We start from the raw sequence: 17,251 nt of genomic DNA, 5'->3' as shown, positions 1-17,251 counted from the left end.
CACTGCACCTGATCAGGTTTCGTGGTTCCCACAGAGAACTGACACAAATTGACAGGGAATGCTTTCCCATTCCTATTTGAAGGCACTGGGGAAGCATCAAAAATTGTATCTACATTTTATATACTGCAGAAATTATGGGTTCTGGTAAAGATCAAAGTTGCTTGACTTCTGGAGCCTCGAGGTCAAGGCACTTATTTTCACCTTGACGAGAAGAGATGACTCAGAGGTGCCATCCTGCAGGCAAAGTCCCACTAAATGCAAGAGAAAGCAATTTCTGCCATAAAGTGCTTCTGAACAAGGATTTGTATTCCTTACCTTGCAATTTTTCCACCAGTATTTCCTCTTCAGTTTGGCTGCACTAGTCTCAAACTGTGAGGCACCTGCTTGCAATGCATCTGCCCGGTTGTCGAGCTCCGACAGCTTCTGGTCCCTTTCCAGCACCTTGTCCACGTTCATCCTCATGATGTCCACCACCTGTGAGGCACAGACACACCTGAGACTCCTCCCACAGGACAGCTGAGGGGCGCCCACCTGGTCACACCCTGGAATGTCACACCTCATCCTAAACCCAGCTGTGGGAAATGGAAAACCAGAAACTTCCACAGACACCCGAGGGTTTGCTTTGCAGCCCCGGGAGAAGCTTGGATTGATGTAAAAATAAAGTACACAGACATTAAGCAGAAAAAACATAAACTTAGGTTTCTATAGTGGTAAGTAAGAACATGCCTTTAGATAGTGAGAAACTGCATTGATAAGATGGTGAAGGGTTTATAGTGTAGGGGTGTGGTTGGATAGAGTAGCTGAGAGTTTAGATGTTATAATAGAAGCATTTGTGTGTATGTGAGATAGGAGCCCATCGGTAAAAGTACCCGCAGTGCAGCAAAATTAAGTAAAAGTGACAGGTTAGAAAAGCAAAATAAACCCAGTGGCAACTGTCCATTGGATCAGAAAGTTCTATATTGCCTTGTAATGAAGAACTTGTTACTACTTTGAGCTATGGCTGAATGCTTGCTCCCCTGAAATCTCACAGCCTCTGAGACTGACGTTTATCTTGGCAATAAATCATTCTTAGCCCCACAATAGTCTAAAAGCAGCAACAATGGTACCCAGCCTTTTGCCATATGGTGTGAGATGGCATCCCCTGGGCACTGCCTCAACACCCCAGCCTGTGAAACACCCTCAGTGAGCTACACTGTGCTGGATGCCCTGTGAGGTAGAAAACAGAGACATCATGAAACACCACAGTTACTTTCATTAAAGTTTTTGACTACTTTTATACAAAGATCTGATGAAGATCTCTACAGCACAATTTGACCGACATCACTAAGAACAAGACATTATTTTCCTTGCACATTTCATACCTTTCTCACCTGAAGTAGAGAAACCAGACAGATAAAGGCCACTCTAAAGGGAACTGTGTGCATTTCCTTACCAAACAATTTTCTTAGTCTGCACATCTTTTGGGCAAGACGACTTCTCAGCCATGATTTGAAGTCCTGCTTGGAAGTGGAGGAGGAGAATGTTTTACCTGAGCAAATTCAGCCCAAAGAATAGCAGAGAGCTCAGGCTCATTGCACAGCCAGGATACAAGGCAAGGGCTGTTCATACATTTATTTTATACATTGAGTAAGGTGAAAATTCTCTTCTAGCAAGCCAATAACTAAATAGAAATCCTGTAGAAAGTCACCCCTAATGCAAATGTCAGTGTTACAATCTCAGTAAAGTTGTGTCAAATTTTTCTAGCAGTGAATGAGGCTGATGGTCTGTTAATTCTCATACTCTATAATAAGGAATTCCATGTTATACATATTTAATAAAATTTAACTATTACCTAAAAAAATCCAGAATTATTTAGAGGATACATTATTCAAATACAGTGAGAGGAAATAGGTAGTGAAAGAATCTTTAACAGGACTGGCAAAAGGTCTCAAAATATTTGTTTCACTTGTCTATCAAACCTAATCCAAACTTTCTTACTTGCTTTTCCAAACCAAAACCTTCAAAGCACTTAACTTCATATAAAACAATAATAATTTTCTTAAAGTATTGATTTCTCAGCTAGTATTCAGTTGAATTTTATCTTGGTACAATGATTTGTAGTGAAAATTATAAACCATTTGAAAATGCTGAAACAAAATACTCTACTATTTCCTACCCATTCTCTTAGTTTTTTGGGGGTTTGGTTGGGGGTTTTTCTTTGTTCATTTCTGGGGTTTTTTTGTTTGGTTGTTTTGGGGTTTGTTTGTTTGTTTGTTTGTTGTTTATTTTTGTTGTTGTTGTGGTTTTACTTTGGGATTTTGGATTTTTTTTATGTTGTTTTGTTTTGGGGGTTTTAGGTTTGGTTTTTTGTTTTGTTTGGTGGCTTTGCTTGTGGGTTTTTGATGGGTTTTGTTCGTTTGTTTTTGCGTTTGGTTTTGTTCGTTTGCTTGTTTCCCCAGAACTGCTTACTGACTGCAGCGAGATTTGCCCGGGTGAGATTTCATTTTTGTCAAATAAATAAAGAGAAGTTTGCCCGGGCCTTAGCGGACGAGCCGCGGGGTGCCCGGGGCAGCAGCGGGGCCCGGGACGCGGAGCAGCGGGACACCGGGCGGGGACACCGGGCGGGGATGCCGGGGGGATGCCGGGCGGGGATGCTGGGGGGATGCCGGGGGGATGCCGGGCGGGGATGCTGGGGGGATGCCGGGGGGATGCCGGGCGGCTCGGCAGCGGCGGGCGAGGCTCCGGCCGGGCTCTGCTGCCACCGCCCGGCACGGCGGGAGAGGGACGGGACAAAGCAGCTCACTTTGTGTTTAATAAGTGTCTTCATGGTACCGATGCCTTAGGATTTAGCTTTTCTATTTTTCAGCTCCCGCGCTGCATTAGTGCATGGCTCTCTGCTCCATTCTCTGCCAGCTGCTGCTCTCCCTCTTATTCACGCACAATTCCTCTCCAGGCATGAAACTCGAGGACACCCTGCAGCCTCAGGCTCCAAAAAGTACAGACAAAAGTGAATTGGGGGAGAAAACTGGGGGTAAATGACTTCATTACCTGAAGCTGTAATTGGAGGATTAAGCCCTGATATGTAAATGGACCAAACTTTTAATTGTCTGAAAAACTGGTGCCCATTGTCCACCTTGGGTGCAGCCTCTGGGAGGTTTCTGACTGCCCAGGGTGTAGCTATTGAAGGCCTTCAATAAATACCCACTTTATTCTCTGAATCTCGTCCAGCCTGTGTTCTAGTAGCCACCCCAAGTAATCAGTACAACAATTCATCAAGGTGCAATATGCTAAATACGGTGTGTGCGTGCACACACAGTCGAATGTGTATATAAATTTACAGACCTTTCCTGTTAGCATATCTAATAAAGATGCCTCAATGAGAGGTTTAATTGAATGGTGTGACATCTCCCTATTCTAAAATTTTCCCCCCTGAGATGAGCCCAATTTTGGTTTACAAGATATGTTTTAGAAGGGACCTTGGTATTTCGAGAGAGCATAATGCTTTCCAGTCCCCAGCTGGAAGGCTTTTAAGATGTTTGGCCTTCTGGCCTACCAAAATACCATCACTATGTTAAGATATTAAGTTTTAAAAATTACAAATATGCATGTTAAGGGCATTGAGAATACATAAAAAGTAAATAAAAAGAAAAAATAAAAGAAATCATCATGACATCACACACGGGATCCCTTGGTGTTACAAACCAGTGTCACCCCAGTGACCTCACAGTGCTGGAAGTGCCAGTTTGCCTCCCTTGGCCATTCTTACCTTGTGATTGCCCTGCTAAAAAGGACCTGCTGACCATGTGCTATCAGCTCCAAACCTGTGAACAATTCTTCACTGGAAGAGTGACTGGGCACGAAGTGTCTGCCTGGGAGGGGGTGGTGTCACCATCCCTGGAGGTGTTTAACAAAGCTTGGATGTGGCACTGGGTGCCAGGGTTTGGGCGACATGGAGGTGTTATGGCATGGGTTAGATGATCTCAAAGCTCTTTTCCAACCTAGATAATTCTGTGATTCTCTATCAACTGCAGCCTCTCCCTCAAATGGAAGGCAAATCCCCCAGGAATCCTGGATTTCACCAACATAACCCTCAAATTCAAGAACTAGTCATTGTCCCCCCATACTGGGCAAGAGTAACCACCAAAATTATGTAATCATCTCCACAAAAAAATGTATTTTCATGGGTCTGAGTGAATAGAGCCAGAATACAACACAAAGCAGGAGTTCACTACCCTCACTGATGCCATCTCTACTGATCTACTTGAACAGCCCTATGTATCTGTCAGGCATCACTCATTTTAAGATAATAAAAAGCAATTTTTATCATCTTTTAGGGACGGTTGCTTTTGCTGTCATTCATATAAACAGTTACAGGACCTTCATGATGTAACATGTTCAGGACAAGAAATTTATTTCATTATTCTGAACAAAGGTAGAAGTTAAAATGTAACATTCCTTTCCCCACTGGAAGAGGAAATAAAGAGATAAAGAGAGAACCTAGTCTAGACATTTCTGCAGGCATTTCTGCAGCCAGAGGATGTTGTAAACACACCTGAGCACCAACAGTGTGGAGACCAGAAAGCCACTGTTCCAGATGTTCAACAAAGAAAAGCTTCTAAAAAGACAAAGCCCATTTTGACAGGTGTATTTAACTCATCTTAAGAAATTCATTTGAGTTGGATATTTTGAGGTCTTCTCTGCTATCTTTAAAGCATGCCCGAAGCTTTGGAAAATAAAGGCCTTAGGGCATGTAAGTACATATTTTCTAATGTGTGTTTTATCAAATTGGCATTTAAGGATCACACGGGCTCTGTGCACTTCACCACAGACAGCAAGCAACAAGGTACTTAATCTTTGGAGGGGTTTAACAATATTCTTTCCTTAATACCCAGCACACTAATGCACACAGCAGGTGTGTAAGGATGCCACAGCTGCCACTGTGCTCCTGGCACAGCCAGGGACCACAGCAGCAGGGCTGTGCTCACTGCTCCCATTCCCAGAGAGCTGGAGGGACTCTGGCACTACAGCCAAGACAAGAGTTTAAGGATCCAAGCTGGAACAGGCACATGGTCCTCCAAGATCAACAAAAGGAGTGGGGATTTCTGAGAGATGCTGTTATGCCATCATGTGTGGCTGCCTTTCTCTGGGAATGAATTGTGATGATTAATCAGTTGAGCTCTTGCTAACGAACCCCGCCCTCAGTGACTCAGTTCTGGTGGTTTTGATCAGTCTGGGAGAAGCTGATGGTCTTCTGTCTCTGTGAAACAGCCTGAGAAATTAGCATCTCACCTTTAGGAGTGCAGGAACACACTTACAAGAGCTGCTTCCACTATGACATTTCCTCCTAACCAGACTGACTGGGAGGAATTCCTGAACTGGCAGTAATGCCCACATTTAACCTGCAGAGCTGTTCCTGTGCAGGGATGTTTATATTCAGGATCTCTCTTTACTGTCTGCCTCCTCTGCTGGATCTCATTTCCTGGAGCCAGTGCCTCCAGATGAGCAGGAGCTGCACACGGGAGGCACCGAGCCCAGCAGCTCCTGTGCTGGAGCACTCACCTCGTCCACCTGGGCTTGTGTCTGCTGCAGCCTCTTGTTGCTGGACACGTTGGTGGCAGGAGGGGGCCCTGCAGCCCCTGCAGCCCCTGTGGGACCCTGGGCAGATGCTGGAACAGACCTAGGACAAAACCAGAGAACCAAAGTGACCCAAACCATCTTTATTTGTACACGACCCCTTTTCTGGAACTGGTAAAAAGTACCTATTTCTTCAAAGAACTTTTGAAATTTCAAAGTACTTTCTTCTTCTTCAAAGGACTTTTCAATTGTTTCAATACCTGTTTTCCATTCCTGGATCACAGCCCTACTGCTCCATTCTGTTGGACAATACTATTTTCTGACCCCGACATGGGGCAACTGAGAGGAATTTTAAACACTTTTATTCCATTTTCAGTCTCATGAGAAGGGTGAGACAATACAGATGTTATAATTCACACCATCACAATCAGAAGCCAACTATTTCCTAATTACAATACGTTTATAAACGTTTCTTGGCCTATCAGCTTTTGCCACACAATGCCATAAATGCCTTGAAGTTAATAATCTAAAAATATCCCTCGTGGGTCCTACTACAATGCATCTTTCATAGTTCTATTTCTCTAAAGCCTAGTCTTTTTTGTAAGGCCATCCTTTGAAACTTGTTTCTAGATCCATTTCTCTCTCAGCAATGTCTGTCCTATTCCATGGCATTGCTAAGTCAGAATTTCTTATCTCAAGGTTTGTATACGGAGGCATACTATGTGAGCCTTCTGTCAAGTTTTGAAAATTTTCTACAAATCCATTTCCCACACCGTTCCTTCTCATACCACAATCAGTTTTTACACTATTCCTTGATGGGACTTTATCAAACCTCCCTTGCTGTTTTTTTTAAATGGCAAACAGCTCAAGTTATCTACTGTCAATTAGGCCAATGGCCAAACTGATCACTGGCCTGAGGAGCAGGGCAGAGCTTATGTCCCCCTAAGGAAAGCCAGGCTGCTCTGGTACTCTGTGAATGCAGCAGGAGATGGGCTGTGCTGAGTGAAGCACTGCCCTGCTCCTGCTTGCACTTCACCAAGCAAAGATAAACAGAAGGAAACAAACAGAAACAGGAGGAGATCACATCCATCACAAACAGAAGAGAGGAGAAGAAACGGAGGAGGAAGTGGGGGTGAGAATTGCACACAGCATGAAGTCAGTCATCTCTGGCACCAGCAGTGCTGACCCTCCCCAGTCCTGGTCCCAAAATGCTCACCAGAGCAGCTTCAGCATATCCACAGCCCTGGATGAGTGTGAGCACAGCCCTGACCCTCTGCACAGCAGCCCCTGACCTGCAGCACTGCCTTTCTCCAGTCTGCTGGATAACAAAGGACAAAACAAAGTGTCCCGAAAATCCAGCAACACATCTGGGCTGTCTCAGAGTGTGACTGTGCAGACAAATCACTCCACCAGCCTGAGCAGTGTCCCTGAGCCAGTCATCCTTCACACCCACACTCTACCCTGTGAAACCTCACCTCTTCTTCCAAGGGACCCCTTCACTGCTCCCCACAGGGAAATAAAACCTTTCCTGAAGCTGCAGAGGAAATCCCTGAGCATGTGAACTAAAAAATATCACAAATCCCACTCATGCATTACCAATGCCTTCCCACAGTGACAGACTGAGAGAACACTGTGTTTCTCTGTGAATCATTCCCTTCTACATCCCGGGCTCTGATTAATGCTGCTGGAATTGCAGCCTCATTAATACACTGTCAAAACGCCTGGGGCACCGAAGTTAGCTCCCCAAATGTGCCTTCAGCTGCAAAATTCAGTTTGACAGTACTGCCTGGGGGCTGAGATCCCCGTGGACAGCCCCAGAAGCTGCAGAGATGGAGCAGCAGAGCTGCAGCACTGCTGGGGCTCACACTGCACTCTTTACCTGGGCTGGGAGTGGCATTAGCAAGCTTGAGCTGAAAGTGCAGAGACTGAACCATCCTCCTTGCTCATCCCCGAGGATCTCACGGCCACTACTGAAACCATGAGAAGCAGAGGCTGCTGCCACCTGCCAGGGAAGCACTCCATCCATGGCCTCAGGCCAGCATCCCAACTGGATTTATTCTGAGTTGCCACAAAGGAGCAAAATCCGTAATGTACATCACACACAACACAAAACAAGATCTCCCTGGAGCATCAACAGCCTCAAAGGGAGATCCTGGTACAACAACAGAGCTAAAATTAAAATTGTAAAACTTCTTTGCAGTTAAGGAAGTAAATAGGCATTTTCCCAATCAACACAAGCAGATTTTTGTCCGTGGGAACACTGTGTCACTACTACAAACATCAAGAGAGCTCCTCTCTTGAGTTATGCACTGTTGGAATCCCAGAGACTACAGAAGAGGAGTATGTGAGAAGAGCTTTTCCCTGCCACATGTTTTGCTCTAAGCAGAGCTTATAAATTCAGTGATGCTCTTGGTCAGAGCTACGAGATAACTCCAAATTTGGAGCTCTGCCATGTGCCTTTTCTGCCTAGTAATTCTCATCCCTTTTTTTGCAGCTCCCAAGCTGTCCTTCAGATGACTTGACATACAGTAGACACTTTCAAGGTTGTTCTCTTCCAGCATTCTTGTTGCCATCTAATTTGGTTCCGGCTGCATTTTCTGGGGCTTCTCTGCTCCCTGCACAAGGCAGGAGATGATGGGAAGGAGGGTGTTTTTCCAGGTGCCCTGACCATCCAGCAGGAGCTACTGCAACCTCCAAAGAGAGGTGACAATCTTCATGCTAAGACACAGCAAGCTCGTAATTAACATACCCGTCTTAATTAATTACCTAAAATCTAATCCAAGCTTTCTGGTAAAAAAGGGAGCTGAAGGTCTGCATCACTTGAAAGCACATTCTCTGTGATATCATAGAGCAAAAATTCTGGAATTAAAGTCCAGCCTACATTTACATAATTCTTCTATTATTGCCTCTCTACCATGCTGTATCAGCTTATAATTTCTCAGAAGTGTTATTCAAAGAAATTTATGCAAAAATATTAGCACTATGTTGTAGAAGCTTCCTTTTGAAATAACATGAAGCATCACAACTTTAAAGTATAATTTCTCATGGTCTGACATGATTTTTGGCGAGCTACAAAGAATGCAAAATCCATATTAAAGCTCCATCACTAGGCCCCTAGCCATCAGACTTGTGTACGTGTTTTTAGGAAAAGGAAAAAAAAAATTACTATTGGTGCTGAGAACTGCCATTCCCAAGAATAAGTCAAATTAATTCTGAAAGAGGAATAAAATTCTGTTATTGTTGGTGAAAAATACTCTTAAATGGCAAGCACTCTGAGACATCAGAGCACCAGCAGATTTGGATGGGTCAGAGAAGCAGCCACCAGAGTGAAAGCACTGCAGGCTCTGTGCTTGCAGCCACCTTGGAAGAAATGTTCAGGATTTTCTGAGTGATTCAGCAAAATGGTCTCAGTTGACTCAGACATCCTCAGCTCTTCCAGTTGGGCCTGAAACTGGTAGGTCAAAGTCATGACTAAGAGATTTGTCATCTCGCTGAGATGTTTTGGAAGCAGCTTGCTGTTTAGATCTGACAGTTAAAGGCAGCTGCAGCTCTTAATTAAAAGAGAATTGGAGATATCCAGTGATACTGTTTTGCATTTCAGCACTGGCTGAAAAAGCATTAAGGATGATTGTTCATCTAATATTTTGGGAAACCATCTGACACACACTTTCATTTTTGTTCATATCTGTGAGCTACACAGCAGAATTTTTTCACTTAGTCAGGCTAGAGAAGGGAGAGGCAAATACCAGGAGGATGCCAAGGCACCACTGTGCCTTGGTACAGTTCACATGAGGACCTCCAAGGCTGCTTTCAGCATCTTCTTTTATCCATCCAAAGTGATTTTAAAGCCTCCAACTACAGACCTAATCCCTGCAAAGTCCTTATCCTAACTGCACTGCACGGAGCTAAGGAAAAGCTGTTATTCCCACATCCGGCTGGAAACAGGTACAGGGGGATGAAGGGACTTCTCCATGCACAGAAAGGTGGAGCAGCCCAGCCCTCTTCACTGCCCTCCTCTCCAACTCTGACCCGAGTCAGAGCTCACAACCTATTTCTAGCAGCAGGAATTATTTTCTGTAGACAGTGAGAAAAGCTGAAGCTGACAGCACATGGGAAGTGAGAATCCCATCAGAGCTTTAGGGGGTGTCAGCTGGCAGAGCTCAGGGGAGGGGCAGTGAGGGTGCATCAGTGCAGCAGATCTGATTCATGATCCCTACCAAGAACAAAAAAAGCAGGCAATTTTTTAGAACCCCAGTCTGAGTCCTCTTCCCTCAAACCCTTTCTCTGTTGTTCAAATAAAACAAAATTGCACTGCCTCTTGTCCCCTTTTTTTTTTTTTTTACTGTTCAGGTATCATATATGTGTAGTACATATTTACTGTTGTAACTTACACATATTTAAGACACTTTTTCCACATGAACCCTTTCACAAGGCACCCACTCCTTTGGGCTTCGCTGTGGAAGTAGAGTCTGACAGTCTGTGGTTTCAAAGGCATTTGAAAAATACACCACAAACACCTCTTTGTTTAACTATAAAATAAATCAGAACACTACCACAGCTTTGTACTCTTGAGATTTAACCCTAAAACAAGTATCAAAATTGGCTATAGATGCAAATTTATACACTATTTCAGTGCACGTCAGTGAAAATTCTGTCCCAAGGAGCAGCTGCAGAAACAAACCCATCTCCCATTGTCCCTGGTGCAGGGAAGGTTCATCTGGGCACTGGGATGCACTGGGAAGCTCTGAGGCACGAGGGTCTCTGAGGAAATAAAGGAGCTTTGTAGCCCTGGGGGTTTGCTGTTAGTTTTGAACTTGCTTTTTCTTCCTATGCAGTAACAGCTAAACCAATTTTCCCACTGATAGTTTGCAGGATAGTTTGTACTGACTGTGCTTGGAGATTTCTGCATCCTGGAGGAATTTGCAGGTTTCCAGCTTTGTGTTAATCAGGTGCTACCCCATGGGGTTTTACTTCTGCACGAGGTCAGTTCAGCCAAGCCTAGCTAAAAAAGCTTTTTTACCAATCAGTGTGGGCATGTGAAGTTTGGCACAACCCTAACAAAACCCAGTGTGATCAACAGAGCAGACTCAGATTCTGTGCTCCTCTAGTCAGGTGTCACCTCTCAAAGAAATTGGTATTTAAATTCCTCATGATTCTGAGCCCTCCAGACTCAAGTCCTTAACTGAACAGACTTAACAGCATGGGCCTGCCACAGCTGTGGGAGGACAGTCATGTTTCTCCTTGTGTCCAGGAAAGAGACATCAAATATCCACTCCAGCACCTCCTACCAATTTTTGTTTGTTTTCCCACAGTGAATGGGATAGTGCCAAATGGCAGGTCCTGTTACTCTTTGAAAACCACACACTAATTCTGTCAGGAGAGGTGCAGAGACACTTCTAGCACCCCCATAAAATTAAGTGTTCTTCAGGTTCCCATTCCTCTCACAGGTAGGTAATGATGTTCTCTGCCTGCAGGGTGAGAGGATTCTCCAAAAGACAACCCTGGCTGGAGACCACCACCTCCAGTTCTGGGATGCTCCCAGTAGGGTAATGTGCTTTTCAGTTCAGCTGCCCACTAATTGTACATATTTCAGCTTTCTAGCTCATCATTCCCCCTCCTGTTACTAACCAGCCTATATTAATGAGCTAGGTTTATCCTTGTTTTCATTCTACTCATCTCACTTCTGCAGGGGAACAAGCAAATGGGAGTAAAGAAAGCCATGGTATCATAAAACTGGTTAGGCTGAGGAGACAACAGCTGATTGACAGAGCAGTATCACTGCTGGGCTGGTGGCCATTTGCAGACTGTGGCTGGAGGGATTTTCACACCACAGAAAGATGTTTTCAGCCCTCTGAGACCTCACAGAGGGAGTAGAATTAGCTCCCAACAAGAGCAAAGAGGCTCCCTTCACTTCCAAGGGAGGCATCACTGCTTGAACAGAGATTTGCTCTTCATTGTGCTTTTTTTTCTATCTGAGCCCTTCAGTATTCAGTAAAAATGTGACTATTGACAAGTAAATGGCTACAAGCTTAGACTAATTCTAGTCCAGGACTATCAAATTTCAAATTATTCCTCATGCTATTTGTAATCCCTGTGTAATGAGTAATAGTGGATTGGTGGTAGAACACAACCCCACATACAGAAGGCATTAGCATTTGAGATGTCTTCATTTGGGAAAGAAAGTCCTGCTTTGAACACAGCTCTGTTCTCAAATGTGCTTTTCATGCATTACCAACAATATTCTACAAGGACTCTCCCTTATTGCCAAATATTTACTCTGATCACCAGCCAAAGGATAATACTCTGCATTTAATGTCCTGGGAAACATTTAATGAAATATTCCCACTAGTTTATTATGACTGCATTAACCATCTGGTGTACTAAATATGCACACAGAGGAAAAGGAGAGGAACCCTAAGACATTGTCTCGAGTTTGATCAACATTTGCTAAGTCAGTAATGACCAACTGATTTATCTTCCTCAGTGTCCTCTCTTCAAGCCAAATGAATGTTGCTTACTAATTTTAAGGATTAGAGGAAAATTTGATCTATGGTGATGTTTTTAAGAACATTCTTTCATCATTTAAAGCCCTTGGATTTACATACCTGCATCTTGAAATTTTTTTCATAAACACTATTTGCTATCTGTGTTATGACTGTGAAGTTCTTGTGTTTCCTTTCCTACCGAGAACAGAGAAATATTTTTATTTCTCACATCTTCATTTTTGACATCTATAATGCAGTATTATTTTAGAAACATTTCCATTTCCAGACACTTTACTGCTGGATACAATAATAAGGCAGATCTCAATCTTTGTCCACATTGTTCAGCAGTTCAGAATTAATGCAGGTTACTGATGGAGAACTTTAAGCCATGCATTTGATCCCACTTGACCAGTCCCATCTTCACATCTGCAGATTTATACACTTACATGCAGAGCACTGAAAAAAACAATTCCAAAGTAAATCTCCTTTTGTGGCAATTTCCACAGACTGACATGTAACTTCAACCAATTTTAGTCCCATACTATGTGTTTTTTATTAGAAAAGGGTTACTTCTCACTGGATGGTATGAAACTAGTTGTAATTTTTATACTAAATGAGATTTATTTTCATTAGAGAATGAAATCAAATACAGGTGTAAACAATAAGAAAAAACCTTTCTCTTAGTAATTATACAGATATTAGCATTATATTGTAAAAAGAGACAAATGTAATTTATGGTTTTCTACATTTTGCTTGTTTAAATTCATAATTTGCTTAATTTCCATCAGGCTGCTTTCAGATAGGAATTTGCTTAGTAAAACATATGGAAAATAATTTCTCTGATATGTTCATAGCAGTTAATAACTAAAATCTATCTTTAGTGCAATGTCTACACAGAACACCAAAACACTGTATTGCACAAAAGTCAGTTTTCAGAAGGAAGAGTTATCTCTAGTTCCTAGGTAGTATTTAACTGCACCTTCTATTAATTCTTACAAGGTTTCAGAATTGGCAGGTTTCTGGTTCCTGTAATAATTTCTCTTCACCAGCTGAAAGAACACAAACTTCCTTTTTTCCCCTTTTTAATTTTTTTGATGCTTTTCATTTTTTTAACCTTGAATTATCTGGGTGAAGATGTGGGCTAAAGGCAATAAAACAGATCACAGACCTGATTTTTGTGCCAAATTTTCTCTCAAAAATGTTACTGTTTCAATATAAATGAAATCTAGTGTATGTAAATGAACCTGTGGTTACAAAAAAATACCAGAATTTTCTTTTGCCAAAGTTCCTTATGCTCATTGGCCCCATCAGTTATGTCAATGTGGTTCACATGAGCTGAAGTGGTCCTTGAATCCCTTTGGTACTTCAGTACCTTCAGCTCTGTCCTGCACACTGAGGTTACACACCTGGAAAAAGAACCCAAAGACTGACATCACAGGAAGAGGTGCACTTTTCTCCCTAGAAAATTTTATTGAAGGAATTTTAGTCCAAAAATAGGAAAGTGCTTTTACTGGCCATAAGAAGACACAACCCCCCTCAGCTTCAGTGACAAAACCCCAACAAACCAAGAAAAAGAAGAGATCCAGCAGAGAAGTCAAATCCTGGATAGCACTGGATAAATAAAATAAAATAAAATAAAATAAAATAATAAAATAAAATAAAATAAAATAAAATAAAATAAAATAAAATAAAATAAAATAAAATACTAAATCCTGGATTACACAAAGCCTTTCTTTTTCTTGCTCTAAGTTACTGATGTGAAATTAGGGAAAGAAAGCTGACTGCAAACACACAATGCTGGTTTAAAGCATAGATCACCAAAGTACAGCAGGTTGTGAGAAAGAGGAAGCCTAAGAGAACAAAGCTTTACTCAGAGCCTTGGTGAGACACATCTGAAACAAAGCAAGAATAAAAGAAAAAATGAGTCACCATCATTGCTTACTGGGAGCTAAGAACTGCAGCCTGCCTCGATAACAAACTATAGGGCACAGACATAAACAGCAAACACGTTGCTAGAGAAACGTTTCCAGAATTCAGGACGCTCAGGCTGGAGTAGGTTTGGAGAAGCCCAGTGAGGCTGAGCTCCCTGGTCAGGTCTGGCACGTTGCAGAGCCCCACAGCTGGAAGGAGAAGCTCCAGAGCAGCCCCAAACCCAGCTGAGCCCGGGCTGAGCCCCTCCTCCCGAGCAGGAGGCACTGCGGGGCCCCGGAGCTCAGGGCTGCCGGCAAAGCTCCTGCTCCTGATGCTCCTGATGCTCCTGGTGTGCCAGATGTTCCTGATGTGCCAGATGTTCCTGATGCTCCTGATGCTCCTGATGTTCCTGATGTACCAGATGTTCCTGATGCTCCTGATGTTCCTGATGTACCAGATGTTCCTGATGCTCCTGATGCTCCTGATGTTCCTGATGCTCCTGATGTGCCAGATGTTCCTGATGTTCCTGATGTTCCTGATGCTCCTGATGCTCCTGATGTTCCTGATGTACCAGATGTTCCTGATGTTCCTGATGCTCCTGATGCTCCAGATGTTCCTGATGCTCCTGATGCTCCTGATGTTCCTGATGCTCCTGATGCTCCAGATATTCCTGATGTTCCTGATGTTCCTGATGCTCCTGATGCTCCAGATGTTCCTGATGCTCCTGATGCTCCTGAAGTGCCAGCCCTGCTGGACGCCCTGGGCAGTCCGAGCAGGGAGCTCCCTGCCTCCAGCCCTGTGTGGGCTTCCAGCTCCTCGGTGTGCCCAGGGAGAGCAGGGGCAGCCTGGATCAGCATCCCCTGCTCCCACTGCCCTGCTGCTGCCCACAGAGAGCAAGGGAGGCTCTCAAAGGAGTGCTGAGGTTGATTCCTTGCTTTTAAATAGTGTTTTCTTAAGAGTGAAGGATGGTTTTTCTGCCTGTCTTTTCAGAGACTCAGATTAAAAGCCAGGAGGGCTTTGGGGGATTCCCATTTTCCTACATATCACTCCCCAGAATTGCTGATTTAGAAGTAAATTTTAGAATTAAAGAATTTTAGAATTTCTGCATTTTAGAAGTAAATCAGCTCTTAATCTGGTTTTGTTTGTTTGTTTGTTTTTAAAGTCCCAGAAACAACAGAACAGATGGAAGAAAGTCACTTTTCCATCAGCAGCAAAGAGTTTTTGTAGCCTGTCTATATATCTGCCACTGCTATTCAGTGGCAGTTTCATCACAGCTAAACTTCACAGGGTAATTACCACCTCTACTTACATTAAAGCTTAATTATCAGGAGGCTGGTTAAGTTTACATCTTGTCTAGCTACTCAGCCAAGAAAACTGCAGTGAATATTTTATCCCACCTATTCATTACTTAAACAGCAGCCTGTGCAAGTGTCAGAGAACAGCACAGGGATCCGTACAGAGACCCAAACTCTCACCCTTATTTCTCCCAAAATGTCATGGTCAGTTCCTGAAGAGCTTCCATGAAGCACAGCTATCATTTCCACGTGTCCTATCACACGGGCTGCACCCTCCCACAGTGTTATTCACACACATGTCCCTTCTTCCCAGTTTCAACATCCATCAATTCCTAAAACTGGAATTTCATTTAACCAATAAAATACATTCAAGCAATAAATGGTAACTTCTCATTTCAAGTTCTCACTGAATTTTAAAAAAACCTCCAAAACCACAAAATATTTTTAATAAATCAAAGCCACAGCTTTAAAGACCTTTTAAAAAAGATTTCTTAGATTATTTGGCCAAATAAATCACGTGATAAATGCATGTGAATTCATTAAATACCTCCTAACAGAAACTTAAAATATGTAAAGTAAGATTGGTCTATAACATTACAGCCAGCTCCCCTGAACTCCCCATCCTCATGGGATCCCTGAGAGCCTTGTGGTTTCTCCTTAGGCTAAGCTCCCACCTTTATTTTACCATCTGCCTTTCCCTCCAGCTCTGATTTTTAATGCCCATCTTTGCTTTACACAAAGATCATGTTTAAATCCCTTTTCCAGGACCCCAGTGAGATTTCTGGAGCCCCCAGCCACACTCTGTGATCAATGCTGTGAACACCTGCACATCTGCAAAATGCCACAGTCCAGAAACTGAACACCAGTTTTGCTATTCTTCCCCCAGTAAATCTGCAAACATCTGCTAATTCAGTGAAGACCTGCTTACTCTGATTGTATCTTTCAGCTTAGTTACATTGAAGACACTGCCTTTTGCTATTTGTGAAAATGCCCAAACATTTTCATGCCTGAAAATCTCCAGTGAGTTGCATCATCACAAGCAACCCTTGGGGCTCTCTGGGTAAATGGAAACAGTCTCCTCATTTGCTGAAGGAGCATTTCTGCTTTGCTTTCCATTCCTCTGAAACTTGGAAGTTAATTACTTTTACAATACTTCAAAAGTAACCACTTGTTTCTCATGTCCTTCTTTGGAAATAAAAAGTCCTTGGGATTGAGAAGGAACATTTGAGTTTAAATTTATGCTTTAGAAGTCAAAGATTCAATAAAAATTTGAATTGTCCATGTTATTCGGGTGACAAGAACTGGTGACAATGACACTTTGGTCAAAACAACACATTTACAATCAACCATAAACTCCTGTTTATGTAAATAAAGCAGAACTCAGGTGACTGAAACGTTCCCCTAGTTGGCATTCCCTGCCCTCAAAGCTGCTCTTCAAGCTCTCTCAGCCTTTCCATCTGTTACAGCCCTTGAAGGGCCAAGTATTACCTCCTGCTACTTCAGTTCTGGAGCAGATACATACTTTAAATATGAATGTTATTCATGCATCTATTTCCATAAAATAAATAACTTTCTACTGCTATCCCAACTAAGTACTGGGAATTACATCCACCTGTGCACAACAAATTCAGCCTGCCTGCAGCAAGATTCAATGCACTGACAGAGTTATTACTTCTCTATTACTATTCCCTTTTGGCCCCTGTGTCCCTGTGCAGTGCAGTCATCCCTGTGGGGCAGAGCTGTGGGGTGGGCTCCAGACTCCCAGTGCTGGGAGCCCTGTGGCTGGGATGCCTTTTAGAATGCCTAAAGGATTTTAGTTTTGTGGTTTTCAGATCCTGTACTGCATCAGTGCACAACTCCAAACTCCATACAGAGTGTTTGCTACTGTCTTCACATTTTGGACAGACAATAAATCCCTCTGGGCCTGAGATCAAAGGACACCCTACAGCCTCAGGCCCCAAAAAGTACAAACAAAAAAAAGTGGGGGAGAAAACTGAGGTAAATGAC

The 17,251-nt window shown here is 43.0% G+C and overlaps 1 protein-coding gene and 1 long non-coding RNA gene across 2 annotated transcripts in view; one reads left to right on the top strand and one right to left on the bottom strand.

Annotated features, from left to right (window-relative positions):
• LOC110484829 (vesicle-associated membrane protein 2) overlaps positions 1-17,251 on the bottom strand; it is a 53,661-nt gene that overhangs the window by 12,980 nt on the left and 23,430 nt on the right. The window contains exons 2-3 of the mRNA XM_021555754.4: positions 5,539-5,656; positions 316-474 (exon numbers count right to left, since the gene is read on the bottom strand). Of these exons, the coding sequence (XP_021411429.1) occupies positions 316-474; positions 5,539-5,656 (277 nt within the window). The remainder of the gene's footprint in view (positions 1-315; positions 475-5,538; positions 5,657-17,251) is intronic.
• Positions 471-3,197, top strand: LOC146766566 (uncharacterized). Its single transcript, XR_014957268.1, has 2 exons — positions 471-2,471; positions 2,846-3,197. It is a non-coding gene; the product is annotated as an uncharacterized LOC146766566 (long non-coding RNA).

The sequence above is a fragment of the Lonchura striata genome, chromosome 9, assembly GCF_050655825.1.
Source record: "Lonchura striata isolate lonStrDom1 chromosome 9, ASM5065582v1, whole genome shotgun sequence".
Classification (NCBI taxonomy): domain Eukaryota; kingdom Metazoa; phylum Chordata; class Aves; order Passeriformes; family Estrildidae; genus Lonchura; species Lonchura striata.
This window is presented reverse-complemented; position numbering and strand designations above follow the sequence as displayed.